The sequence below is a fragment of the Balaenoptera musculus genome, chromosome 13 (genome assembly GCF_009873245.2).
Source record: "Balaenoptera musculus isolate JJ_BM4_2016_0621 chromosome 13, mBalMus1.pri.v3, whole genome shotgun sequence".
NCBI lineage: Eukaryota > Metazoa > Chordata > Mammalia > Artiodactyla > Balaenopteridae > Balaenoptera > Balaenoptera musculus.
In genome coordinates, this window is record NC_045797.1 from 6,150,341 (window position 1) to 6,164,922 (window position 14,582).

The following is a 14,582-nucleotide window of genomic DNA, read 5'->3' on the forward strand; positions in this document are numbered from 1 at the left end:
AAAAATAGTGGCAGGTGCCACCACTTGTGGAGACCTACCCTTGCCAGGCCAGCAAAGCAGGACCCTGTACCTCCTCGCAACACACCCATGCCACGCAAAGAGGTTGTGACTGGCTCCAGGTCCACAGCAAGGTGGGGGGGGCGGCCCCAGTGTGAACCCAGAGTCTCAGGAGGTGGGAGAGGCCAAGAGACTTTGCCAACGACACCTCCCCACCCCCCAATTCCACCCCAATCAGAGCGGCTTTGACCTCAGACTTCACTGAAAAATCCTGCTGCTAAACATGGGCTTAAAAATACCTATACCAGACTGTATCACAAAAGTCTCAATCAGATCTCACTCATCAAAGCACCAGCTGGGATTTTGAAAGAGAATTTGATTGAGAAAGAAAAGCTGTTATCAGGTATTCAATTAAAATAACAAAAGACAAAAGCATCTGTGCTGGCTTCTACAAAGTCTGGAGACAGTTCAGGCTATGACATCCACGTCCAGGGGTAGATGCACTGGGCTGTCCGTCGGCTCCCAAGGGAAACAGTGAGGGGGTCGGTGGTCGGCAAGGCGCCAGCACCGAGCTTCACGAGTGTTAGTTACTCTATTCATTTATTCTTATTTTCCCAAGGCATTCCAGGACACCCAAGCATGAGTCTCTTGTTATATTCTTGATTGTGGCCTTTTTGATAAAGAGATCTCCCCTAACTTAGAGACACATTAGCAACACACTATGAAGCAAAACCATCACTTAGCCAGATAACCGTTTCCCAGATTTTGGATTTTATTTTTTTCCCCTTTCCCTTGATAGGGTACCACAGTGATAACATCAGTGAGGGGAAAGAGAGAAAATTGTAGAATCTCATTATTTCACGTGAGTAGGTATGAGAAGAACTATCTGATTTGAAAGGCCAGCATTACACAAGAACGTCTTAAAGAATACGGTTACTGTTCATTGCAGCACTATATACAATAGCCAGGACATGGAAGCAACCTTAATGTCCATCAACAGAGGGATGGATAAAGAAGGTGTGGTACATATATACAATGGAATATTACTCAGCCATAAAAAGAAATGAAACTGAGTTATTTGTAGTGAGGTGGATGGACCTAGAGACTGTCATACAGAGTGAAGTAAGTCAGAAAGAGAAAAACAAATATCATATACTAACGCATATATGTGGAATCTAAAAATTGGTATAGATGATCTTACTTGCAAAGCAGAAATACAGACAGACATAGAGCACAAACGTATGGATACCAAGGGGGAAGGGGGGTGTGGGATGAATTGGGGGATGGGGATTGACATATACACATATATATGTGTGTGTGTGTATATATATATATAGACATATATATATTGACATATATACACACATATTGGTACTATGCATAAAATAGAGTACTAATGAGAACCTACTGTATAGCACAGGGAACTCTACTCAATGCTCTGCAGTGACTTAAATGGGAAGGAAATCCAAAAAAAGAGGGGATATATGTATACGTATAGCTGATTCACTTTGCTGTACAGTAGAAACTAACACAACACTGTAAAGCAACTATACTCCAATAAAAAAATATGGTTATTATTACATATAATCTGCCTAAGAGACTAAGAACTGTTACTGTTAATTAACATGAAGATCAATATGTGAAAAGCTAGAATTCCAAAGGGGTCTTTATCACACCATGACTTATTACAATGCAAGACCCACAAGATGAAGGAATTCTCATTTCATGGGCCTTTGGACTGAAGAAGTTACTCATTTCATACCAAATGTGCCTTGGAAATTTGAAGAGAAAAAAAATTCTTCTCTTTCTTTTTTTTCCTAATGAGGATGAATATAGATCATTTGCATTAGTCGACTCTGGCTGGGTAGGTTTTATATCCTTACTTAAGCCTAACTCTGGCAAGGAGCACGTGCTAGCAGCATGTGTCTTTCTTATTCCAGGAAAACATGCGAGGCCACTGTTAGTGGGAACGATGTATGTTCTGAAAGAGTTTTCACCAGTGGTGACGGATTGGCACCAAGACAGACGTCCATACTTTGGCAAGTGTGTGGGCAAGGACACATCTTGGTGGACTGCCCCCCTGGGACCCCCTTGTGGCCAGAAAGGGGGCAAAGCTCAATATCCCATAAAGGAATGGAAATCAGACGTCTGGCCAGTCAGCTCAACTGCCCTTGGACTTCCGCAGACAGAATATTTTCTTACTGGTTCTATAAAAACACACGCCCTGCCGTGGCGGTTTCTCTGTTTATATGCCCATCTCGCCCTTGAACTCCAAGTCCAAAAGCGAGGGCTGCGCCACAAGCATCTTTGCGTCCTTCACACTCACTTCCTGACTGACCCAAACAGTAACTCGCTGAACGTTGTTGCAACATAGAAGGAATTACTCAGCCAAGCCCTGATCCTTTATTTTAAAAATGTGGTATTTATAATACTGGACTCAGAGCTTTTAAACCCTTGCAAAGTCTTCCTGTAACATTTGGCTTCCTTCAGACCTTTTCTAAAATATCGTGACCAATTAGGAGTCGTGAAAAATGAGAGGAACACGGAAAAGTGGCAGAGAGATGAAGAAAGATTGTTAAAAGGATTGAGAAACAGACGCCGGAGAAGATCAATGGGAGGATGGATGGAGATGAGGACCGGGGAGGGGCAACGTCCACAGCTCCACACGCCCCACCTGCACGTGGGGAGAAACAGTCCCGTCTGGGGGGCCTTGGTGTGGAGCCTGTAGGTCGGCACCAGTGCACCCACACCCTCCAGAGAACCCCAGCATCCTGTCTCGGGGAAGTGCCACCCTGGGTTTCCCTTGCCCTGTGTCCCAGGCTCACCTGTGTCACGGGGGCAGGTGGGCTTTGCAAGATGGTCTGAGGCAGGAGCTGCTGTGTGATGTCACAGGACGCCGGGGCGGGCAGGGGAGCCTGGGGAAAGGAGAGGGGCCTTGCTGTCAAATGCAGCTTCTGGGCCGCTACAGAAAGGACCGGGTGCCGTCTCTCAGCCAGCTGGGTTCTCTGGCTTCAAGGAGGCCCTTCTGCCCTAGAGTGGACGGCTTACTTCTGGAAGGCATATGTTCCCCGGGAAAGGTGGGGTCGCAGGTTGCTGCCCTTGCAGGGCACGGAGTCAGCGGTGACACGCGGTTGGTGAAGGGTGGGGGGCACTGTGGGCACTCGGGCCCGATGCCTTCCATCACGGTGTGCTCTGCAGAGCTGCTGCCACTGGCCGGAGCTGGCATCTCCACCCCACCCTGCCTCGCCTCCTGTTCTAGGCTCCGTTCTTGGTGGATTTGGTCGCTCTTTTCCCAGATCAATACTTTCTTAGTGGTGCTGTCCAGCAGAAAGAATGCGAACTCATAACCCATGTCGGCTCCGCGTGGCCTTTCTGCTCAACACTAATGCCGATGGACAGGCCCCTGCACGTCTCTACCCGCTGACCCACCCAGGCAGTGAATGTGGCTGCAGCTTCGCCAGACTCTGCCTGCAATCTGGTGGAGAGAGTCCTGCAAGGTCAGCTGAGTCCCAGCCTCTGCGCCCTGATCACTCAGGTGGGCAGGGGAGCAGGGGTGGGGTGGGACAACGTATAGAGACAAGAAATGCAGCCCTCAGCTTCCCGAGGCTCTTGAGAGTTTTGAAAAGAAAAGTAAAAAGCTTCTTCTGAAGTTACCCAAAAGCTGCCCCAGGCCCTGGGGACTACAAAAGGCAGCCCCAGTGGAAAGCTGTCCCCAGAACGACATCAGGAGCAGAGGCAGCAGGAGAGCTGTTCTGAGTGAGAACCCCAGGGACTGGCTCTGGTTCCCCAGTTTTGTTCCCTTGCACAGCTGGGACAGAACTGTGTCACCAACAGTGGCAGAGAGAGTTGCACGGACAGCCAATACCAGAAGAGCGGCCATCAGAGCTCACAAGCTCGTCAAAAGGTGGCTGGAGACAAAGAAAGTGGTCTTTGTCATGTTCTGTTTGAAAATAAAACGTGTTGCCCAAGCTTTTCAGCAGGGTGGGCATAATTTCCATGGTGACAGCACGAAGGAAGGGGACACTTCACTCCCATCTCTAAAAGGTCAGCGAGGGATGAGTAGGAGGTACTTGGCCACTATGTGGATGTGGCCCCTAAAATTTGGGGACACTTTTCCCATTGACAGCGAGGTCTGTGTCCCTCTCTGTGGGTGAGCTTGTGACTGCTTTGCCCGAGAGGGATGGCAGAGGTGACATGTGGGACTTTTAAGGCAAGGTCACAGAAAGCCACACAGTTCCGCCTGGCTCTCGTGAAAGTCCCTCTCCAGATATTTCCTCTTGGAACCCAGGAGCATGCCGGGAGGGTGGCATGGAGAGGTCCACGCAAGTCAACAGAGGATGCTCTCAGCTGGGCCCAGCCATCAGCCGGGGATGCAGACACACCGGGGATGTGGACCTTCCAGCCCTGACTGGGGAGGCTTCCGACACCAGGCAGCAAAGAGGAGTCACCCCCACTGTGCCTTTTCTGAACTCCTGACCAAGAATCCATGAACCTGGAAAATGACTGCTGCTTTCTTTCTTTTTTTTCGTGTTTTTAAAATTTATTTATTTTATTTTATTTTTGGCTGCGTTGGGTTTTCGTTGCTGTGCGCGGGCTTTCTCTAGTTGCAGCGAGCGGGGGCTAGTCTTCTTTGCGGTGCGCGGGCTTCTCATTGCAGTGGCTTCTCTTGTTGCACAGCACGGGCTCTAGGCACACAGGCTTCAGTAGTTGCAGCACGCGGGCTCGGTAGTTGTGGCTTGTGGGCTCTAGAGCGCAGGCTCAGTAGTTGTGGCGCATGGGCTTAGTTGCTCCGCGGCATGTGGGATCTTCCCGGACCAGGGCTCGAACCCGTGTCCCCTACATTGGCAGGTGGGTTCTTAACCACTGCGCCACCAGGGAAGCCCCATGACTGTTGCTGTATGCCACTGAGTTTGGTGTGGTTTGTTCCATGGTGATGGATAACGGGAGTGGGGTAGGTCCATCAGTGACTTTGCATCCAGCCAGCGTGCTTTCTAGGAGGCCACACGTTCCCTGATGTTCAGGAGAGGCCTGGCATATATGAGGGACACTGCCTGATATATGCAGGGGGACCTTCTTGCTGACATCAAGCTTCTCAGACATCTGCACTGGAGTGAAATGGGATCTAAAATAGGAGGGTCCTAATCACGCACCCCCAGAGGCTCTGGGGGTGTGACCCCAAATTTGAAGTTTTGAGCTTTATCTTTAAAACTCTTTTGGATTTTGAATTCTGTGGATATACATCCATGTTAATTTTGGAATAAAAATGTTTCAAATTTGTTGCCAATTAAACATCTTAACTTCCCACCCCCACCTGCCACCAGCAATGTGTAAGTACAGCTGGTTCTCTGCGGAGGTGCAGCACGCAGTCCTGTGGCCCTGCAGGCCCCCGCGACGCCGCAGCACAGGCTGGGTGAAAAGTTCGGGGTCACTCACGTACCGGCGTCGTGGCTGCCTGGCTGAGTCCTAGCGCGGGGAGCTCTCGAGCCGATCTTGGCAAAGCCGCGGTGCCGGCCTCTGCCCTCAGCTTGCCTGGAGTAGCTGCAAGAAACACATCACCTTTCAGACTTGCGCACACTTCACAGCTTTCTTATCAAAAGAGGGGAACGGTGACCACGGTGTGCTTGGAACACGGGCCTGGCTGGAATCTGATAAAGGAAGCCCAGCGCAAGTGGAGGTCGTTTCGAGAACCACGGAGGTTCTGCCAGCCTCCAGCATCACCTGGGAGCAGGTGGATGACAGCAGGGCACCCACGAGCTTTATGTCTGCCGCGTGGTGCAACCAGCTGCCTGATCTCACACGTCACCGGGTCTGCACGTCGCCTGCTTTATGTCGGCTGCGTGTGCCAGTGGAGGAACCAGAGTGTGGAGCCGGGGCGGGGGGCGGGGGGGGGAAGAGACCAGTGGAGATGGGGCGGGGGGGGGGAAAGAGACCAGTGGAGATGGGGCAGGGGGGGAAGAGACCAGTGGAGATGGGGCGGGGGGGGGGGAGAGACCAGTGGAGCCGGGGCAGGGGGGGAAGAGACCAGTGGAGACGGGGCAGGGGGGGAAGAGACCAGTGGAGATGGGGCAGGGGGGGGAAGAGACCAGTGGAGACGGGGCAGGAGGGGAAGAAGACCAGTGGAGACGGGGCAGGGGGGGAAGAGACCAGTGGAGACGGGGCGGGGGGGGGGGGGAAGAGACCAGTGGAGCCGGGGCAGGGGGGGAAGAGACCAGTGGAGACGGGGCAGGGGGGGGAAGGAGACCAGTGGAGACGGGGCGGGGAGGGGAGGGGAGGAGACCAGTAGAGCCGGGGCGGGGAGGGGAGGAGACCAGTGGGATAGAAGCGAAGGCGCGGGAACCGAATGGCAACTTCTGCTTCAGACCACGGACTGCCCTGCCTCTCCTCAAGTTCGGGGGCCCCTCGTGGGACTCTCTGTATACCCCCCACCACCCCAGCCCAACAGGCGCCCACCCCCTCCCTCCGCGGTGTCACACTCACAGGGGGGTTCGGACACAGCCGTGCGCGAGGATTTGTGGGAACTTCTTGAGGACGCCGATGGTGAGTGGCTGGTGTTAAGGCCCGAGGCGCCCACGTTGAGTGCGTTAAAGTGCTGCGGAGCTTCCAGGCTGGAGCCCTTGTGCTGAAACACACACACACACACACGCACACAGAGTTCCACATTGCAGCATCGAGATCATGGCAATGAATTAGGTGACTTCAGTTGTTCTCTAAATATTTAGGAAACTTTGAAGAGTATTGAGAGAAATACTGTACCTGTTTGGAGATAATTCCAAACACATTTGGGTGGACTGTTTATACAAAGATGTAATCTAGCATCTTTGAGAGGCTGGTAGCCTGTAAGCAGTGTTTATTATACTTTCTCGCCTTGTAGTTTGATAGTTTAGATTTTCGTAAGGGATTTGGCATTTTCTCTTTTCCTTAAAATTGTCACCTCATGCCCAGAATCTTGGCTTTCCCGGAAGCGGGTGGAGAGGCCGGTTCTAGAAATAAGGTTGTTGGTGGTACTGGATTATTAATACTCCCATGAAACAAACGCCTTTGGACTCTTCTGGACACTATCTCCCCACTCTCTCTTCCTCTGCAACCTCAGGGCCCCCGAGTAGAGAACAGGCAAAGGGCCAATGGTCTCCAGTTCTTGACCCCTGGATCCCAACTGATGCTGGGCCCCCAGGATGCCTTTGCCTTGAGCACAGAATGGTGAGAAAGCGGCTGTGACGTGCCAACCCTGAGGAACCATCTTTCCATCCTGCACTGGGGTAGGTGTCATAAGCCTATGAAAACAGGGATTATAATGATTTTTAAGCTAAAGAAGAAACATAATGCTTACTCTCCTGGGCTAGGCTTCTACCTGGTCTCAGAAGGATGGCGAGATTCCTGGGCTGCTTGATGTCTCCTGGTCTCAGTTCTTAAATCTCTGTGTGTGACTCTACACGGCTGCTCTGTATTTTGAGTCGTGGCTCCAGGGAGGGTGGACACCGCGTGTGCCCGAGTACGGCTGAAATGATTGCTGCGAGACCTACGGGCCTTTGTGCAAAACAGAAACGCAGGATGTGCCTGGGTTTGCTGTGCTAAATGTCCATTTTGAGGTCCTGTTGCTTGGTCACTGTCTCCCCCAGATCACACCCCTTAGAGTGGGGTCCCTGGCCCATGGCCGTTGGCGAATTGCATGCTCCTGGTCAGCAGAGAAGTAAGTACAGGAAGTGAGAGTAGGAGCTGAGAAACTTCTATAGCCATCTGACATAGCCACACATCCCATCCAAGCAGGGGAATCTGCATTTTTAAAAAGCGTCCATCAGTGACAGGTTTGAAATTAAAAAACCAAATGGTCCATTACCGCTGAGAGTTTGAAAAGCATGGTCCTGGAGCTTTTCCTTTAAAAGGGGCTTCTTAATCTGGCAGCCTGAGATTGTATTTGTGTGCTTATACATAAGTGCAGGTTGATGAGAAGTTCCGTTGGGCTGTAATATTCCCAAAGGATCGGAAACCTCAATAATCAACTTCCGACTGGATGATACACACTCTGCCCGATCTTCAGCTGTGGTGTATGGTGTGTCTAACACCTGCCTATTAACAGCTTAATTCCACCCTTGGACGTGATACATGATGCATTAATGGACAGAGCTGGGTAATAAACACATCCATAAACGATGACAGAGGTGTCGCATCAGTGTGCTGGTGATGAATCACTGTACGACACATCACCACGTAGCCTGCCAGCAGGGGAGGCTCAGCAAAGATGCGACTGCTGTCTGGTCTTTAAAGGGGATTTCTCCCTCTTCCCAACTGAGTTCTCAATGGACCAGAGATGCTTTTGTTGGACCACTGCTGCTGCGTCAGTTTCTGGCCAGAGACTCTGGATTCTAGGTCACGGGCAGGCTGGAACTTGAACCCTATCTCATCAGTTCTAAGAGGCCCTTTCCCTCTCACATTGTGACATATCTGAAGTTGGGATGTGTCCTTCAACTAATGATAAGAAATCCTGACTTCACCGATTGGCAGCATTTTCTCTTTCTCAGTGGAGATGAAATAATGGTAGACCTTACAATTGATGGCTTCTTAGCTTTGATGAAATCCAACTCTCCCTTCCTTGCTTTCTCTCTTTTTCTCCCAACATTTGTGTTTGCTTGAAGAATGACCTTTGAGAAACAGAGCTCTCGTCTACTTGCAAGTTCCCTTCCAGTTGTCTGACACGCCAGGAGCAGAGACGGGGGCAACCTGGCCAGAGGGGTCCAGAGAGCTCAGGCTGGACGAGGAAGGAGGTCTGGGCTTTGGGAAGAGAAACACCTCCCCACAACTCTCAGAGCTCCCTGGTGCAAAGCTGGCTCCAACAAGGCTGTCAACTCAGAGCCCCAGACACAGAAATGGAAAGTACGCCCTGTCAGTGAAGCCACAGAGGGTGTGCGAGGGGCAGCGTGCTTGTGGGACGCTCTGTTGTAGGCAGAGTATCAGCCTTAGGCTAAGGGGAGGGCAGGGCACTCAGACTATTCCCTGCCTCGATGGGACGATGGAGTAACCCCCAACTTTTCATCTGTGGGACAGACACAAAGTGGACGTACTACAGGCAGACCTTGTTTTATCGCGTTTCACTTTATCACACTTCGCAGGGAGTGTGATTTTGTACGAATGGAAGGTTTGTGGCACCCCTGCCTTGTCAGATGATGCTTAGCATTTTTTAAGCAATGAAGTATTTTAAAATTAAGGTATGTACCATTTTAAAAAACCTAATACTATTGCACACTTAATAGGCTACAGTATAGTGTAAACAGATCTTTTATATGCACTGGGAAACCAAAAAAAAGTTGTGTGACTCGCTTTACTGCGACATTCATTTTATTGCGGTGGTCCGGAACCCACGGTATCTCTGAGGTGTGCCTGCACAGCCGTTCTTGTAAGGCTGGAAAGTGCCGAACCCTGCTCTGAGTCCAGAGGCTGTTTCTTGCACAGCTCTGTGAGTTCCCAGCCTCGGTGGCTTTGGGTACGTTAGCTACATCCTCTGTGTGCTGCTGTCTCACCTGAAGAAGGACAGTAACGGTGCCCGCCTCACAGGAACCTCACAAGGGGCAAATAGGCCAATACCCCAAAATTACATTGAACAGTACTGGGAACATAGCAAGAGCTCAATAAATACGACCTGCCATTTTTAGGATGACTGTCTGTATGATCACAACTCATGGAAGATTCTACTTAGCCAGACTTTGCCTTTAACCTCTGCTGGGCATCACAATACCTTCAGTGCCGAAGGGTGGACGGTCTCCAGAAGCGGGTCCTCCAGGGCCAGCTCTTGCCTTCTTTCCACCCGGACCTCCGCGTAACTGCTCAGGAAATCAAGAGACCACAGCTGGAGGGGGGGACCTTCCAGGACGACACCAGCAAAGAGGGCTAGTGTGACAGGTCCAGGTTCCCTGCGTGATACCCCTCCCAGAACAGCCACCAGCAAGGAGGTTAGCCCTGTTACTTGTTTGAGGATGGAGTTTCTTTCTGGGCCTAAATTCCACTGCAGTCACTTCCACTGTGACATTCAGAATTATCTTCCTTTCCAGGATGTTTTTATTTCCTTCTCCTTTACTGATCTCTACCCACCCTCACCCCGAAACCCCCAAACATAATTGTCTTTAGAAACCTCTTTTCCTCTATAGAATGAGCCTCAGCCTTCAAATAATTAGAAGACTTTCTTAAGACCTACTCAGTTTGGACGATGCATAGGAGGAAGTGACACGTAACTTTTTTTAGTAATTACAGACTACGAAACTGTCGGACGCTTTCTTTCGACCAAACCTAGAACTAACCAGACCCAGACTGTCGATTAGTCTATGGACCCACTTTTTGAATAGCATGGGTAAATCAGTTCAACGCGGTGATGGCTGAGTGACTCAGCTGTGGCTTTTGCCTCGTGTGTGGAGACGCAGGCTGGGCGAGGGGTCTTGGGGAGTGGCAGTGGCTCTTGGGCTTATAGAATGCTTGTGACCTCGTTTACTCACTAGGTCACTCCCTACTTTCTCTGAAAATCTGGGATCTGGGAGGCAGAAGATGGAGAGGAAGAACAGGGTCAAGGGCAGATCTGAGGAGAAAGGTGCTGATGATGTCCAGCCTTCCCTGGGGGCAAAGGGACCCTCTGGCAAAGGGCCAGGCAGAGAGGGGGGACTGGCCATGGAATCAGAAACCAGTGGCTGCTGACGTGCCCAGGGTAGGCTGGGAAGCCAGGATCAGGTCCCTGAGAGTGGGTGCGCAATGTGATGGTCATGGTCACTGGCCAAGAAATACCTGTGTTTCTTATCTCTCCTCTTTCCCCACTTACTAAAGAAGAGGGATTTACTTGTGTGTGTGTGCACGTGCGTGTGTGTATGGATAGTATTATTCATCCATTATCTACCTATCTATCCATCCATCATCTATTATCTATCTATCCATGTATCTATTATCTACCTATCTATCCATCTATTATCTATCTATCCATTCATCCATCATCTATTATCTATCCATCGATCATATATCCATCTATTATCTATCTATCCATCCATCCATCATCTGTTATCTATCTATCCACGTATCTATTTTCTATCTATCTACCTATCCATTATCTATCCATCTATTATCTATCCACCCATCCATCATCTATTATCTCTATCCATGTATCTATTATCTACCTATCTATCCATCTATTATCTATCTATCCATCTATCCATCCATCATCTATTATCTATCCATCCATCATCTATCCATCTATTATCTATCCACCATCTATCCATCTATTATCTATCCATCCATCATCTATTATCTATCCATCCATCCATCTATTATCTATCTATCCATCCATCTATCTATCCATCTATTATCTATCTATTCACCTATCATCTATCTATCCAAATATTATCTATCTATCCATATATTATCTATCTATCCATATATTATCTATCTATCCATCCATTATCTATTTATCTATTATCTATCCATCAATCCATCTCTCCACCTACCTACCTACCCATTATCTGCTATCAATCATCCACCTCTTAAGTACATGTATATAATGCAGTAGGTATGTATATGTATCTCTCCATCTATCATCTATCTGTTATCTATCATCTATCTGTTATGTACATATATGAAATGCAGTCCTTCTAACCTTTCTTTCTTTGCTCTCCTCCAATGCTCTCCTCTAGACCAGTTTAAAACCGATTTACGTTCTTAAAATTTTTGTAGTTGGGAAACCCCCAAAGAGCACCTCTCCTTTACCTTCGGGAGGGACTGCGACCCGCACGGCAGCGCCCAGGGAACGCCGGTGTGCTGCCTCCCTTGGAAGCCCCGCCCACCCACGCTGGGCTGGGGGCGCCCCCGAGGCCACGGGACCGCCAGGAACCCTCTCCCACCGGCAGCCTGGCTCTTGTACCAACCCTGCCTCGGTTGCCAGCAGGGTTTTTTTAAAGTGTTCAAAAGAAAGGGGACAATGTCTCTGAGTTATTTAGAGGCAAAATTTTAATCTTCTTCTCCAAACAGCGACAAGGGAAGGCTGGGGGCCGGATGGAGATGAGGGGAAAATCTGTAAGTAGGTCACTGAAGCAGTAACTTACTAAGGAACAACCTGGCCGCCTGGAAGAGCTCAATAAGGCTTTTCAGAGGGGCCTGACGGGACGCTGGGAGGAAGTCTCAGCCCTGGGAGAACAGGGCTGGGTGTGGAGCCGGAAGGGATCTGAGCTCTGCGGATTATCCCGTCCACTGCAGAGCACAGCCCAGGCCCCGCTGAAGAATTCAAGCCCGGGGCTCGCTCCTGAGAAACGGGGTCCACTGAGGGTGACGGGGCTCTGACGGAGCTGCCGGGGGCCGGGCCCACCCTCCCAGCCCCCTGCCCGCACCTGACCACTGAGTGCGTGCACACGATGAACTCGGGCTTGGAGTTCCACTGGTGGTAGGTGATGTAGTAGTGAGTCTGCAGCCAAATCCACTGCTGGCCTTTCGTCAGAAACCGGTAGCAACACGACTTGCCTTTGCCAAACTGCATCACTGTGAAGAGAAGACGGAGTCCGCATATCACCAACGTTAAGATGAAAATGATCCTTTTGCCCCAAAGTTACTGTGAAAAACACCAGCTTTCAAAAAGACAGTGCCACACATTGGTCCCTTCCCCAGTTGTGACGGATTTTAAGTCATTATCAAGGTCACGGTAAATGGTAATGAATTCTGAAACAACGGAGGAATGATTTGCCTGCTTTCCCAAATGCTCAAAGGCTTAAGAGAGCCTTAAATCAGGGCAGATCCTCCAACTGGAATTTAATTAAAGAGAGGCCCTGGCTTTCCTGGTGCTCATCCTCTTGCTGCAGGGGGAGCTGCCTTCGGAGCTGCAGGAGCCCAGCGTGGGAAAGACCATCCAGACGCTGGGAGAACTAGACTGAAAATAGACATGCCAGCCAGCGGCCTCTGGACACATCCCGTGGCTGCCAATCTGCCGTGTAGCCTCCTTCTACGCGGTTCCAAATAGAGAACTGGCCACAGGCGCCTTCCACCCCGGCTCCGCCGTGCAGGGCTGCGTGGAGCCCCTCCGGTCAAGTCTCTTCCGGCTTCCCTGGGGGCGCCCAGCACACACGGATGCTGCTGGTTTAAGCCCGGGCAGGGCAGAAAGCTGGGCCATGGGTCCCAGGAAGAGGAGCAGTTGGGCTTTATTGTTTTTATTTATTTATTTGGACGCACCAGGTCTTAGTTGCGGCAGGTGGGCTCCTTAGTTGCGGCATGGGAACTCTTAGTTGTGGCACGCACGTGGGATCTAGTTCCCTGACCAGGGATCGAACCCGGGTCCCCTGCATTGGGAGCGTGGAGTCTTCTCCACTGTGCCACCAGGGAAGTCCCAGCAGTTGGGTTTTTTTTTTTTTTTTTTTTAACATCTTTATTGGAGTATAATTGCTTCACAATGTTGTGTTAGTTTCTGCTGTATAACAAAGTGAATTAGCTATACATATACATATATCCCCATATCCCCTGCCTCTTGCGTCTCCCTCCCACCCTCCCTATCCCACCCCTCTAGGTGGTCGCAAAGCACCAAGCTGATCTCCCCGTGCTATGCAGAGCCCATGGGTGTTATTGCCTCAGTGCCTGGAATTTAGCTCCTATTTATGCAAATGGTCAAGAGAAAGCCTAACTAGGAGACTCAAGTGACAAAAGGAGGCACTGAATCTACCAATAAAATAATATTTGTATTAAATTCTTTGAGCCTGAGACATGATTAAATGAAGATTGTACCAACACACTGCTAAGGGGACAGTTGGAGACTCAGGTAGACAACTAAGTTACTCACAGGAAGATCCAACTGGATTATTAAACTCAAGATGCCTTCAGTCTCTCCTCAACACAATAGGAAGAGGGACTTTTTCGACTACCTAAAATATATCCCAGAGTACTTAGAAAACAGTGTCCTGATATTTTACAGGAATCATACTGTTTACTGTCTTCCAGGGTGCCTAGAAAAACCTCTTCAATGGATAGTTTGTCCTTGTCAAAAACCTTTGTTCTGTTTCCCTAGGAGACTAATATCTTGAGGTCATTTTAAAAGGCCTGATCATCAAAATTGTTAATAAAATGTTCTAAAGCTTAAAAAAAAACCAAAAAAACAAAAAGGAGGGAACTTCAAAAGGCAGGGAGGGTAAGGGTAGGGGCCCAACAAGCTGAGAGTGTCTTGCCCAGTCCTTCAGACACTGAAGGTAGTTCTACACCCAGGGTGGCCTTTCCCCCGTGGAAGAGTCAGAAGCAGCCAACGGCTTGAAGTAACCGTGCTTCTCACATTTCTCGGGCCCCCGGAGCGCTAGGGGATCCTGTTAAAATGGATGCTCTGATTCCATAGGCCTGGCGGCGGGGGACCTGAGGATCTATACGTCTAACAAACTCCTTTTGACACCCACGCTCTGCTCGAGGACCACCTTTGAGAAGCAAGGGGTTACCGTTTTCAAGGTGAGGCTTAACACCTAAGAGCGGCTCCTGATGGAACTCACGCCTGTTCTTGTGTCAACGAGATTACCATGGGTCCGACAGACGGGCATCTGGCAAAACGCAGCGTTGGTGGTCAAGCCGTGTGGCAGGAGCCGTAGGTCAGTATTACTACAAAT

At 49.9% G+C, this 14,582-nt stretch overlaps 1 protein-coding gene across 11 annotated transcripts in view; it reads right to left on the reverse strand.

The window, feature by feature from the left end:
* Positions 1-14,582, reverse strand: part of NPAS2 (neuronal PAS domain protein 2) — a 191,373-nt gene that overhangs the window by 16,689 nt on the left and 160,102 nt on the right. For all 11 annotated transcript variants that reach the window (XM_036873516.1, XM_036873515.1, XM_036873520.1 and 8 more), the window contains 5 exons: positions 12,345-12,492; positions 9,725-9,809; positions 6,475-6,616; positions 5,435-5,535; positions 2,823-2,912 (listed from right to left, as the gene is read on the reverse strand). In XM_036873516.1, coding sequence (XP_036729411.1) covers positions 2,823-2,912; positions 5,435-5,535; positions 6,475-6,616; positions 9,725-9,809; positions 12,345-12,492 — 566 coding nt within the window. The remainder of the gene's footprint in view (positions 1-2,822; positions 2,913-5,434; positions 5,536-6,474; positions 6,617-9,724; positions 9,810-12,344; positions 12,493-14,582) is intronic.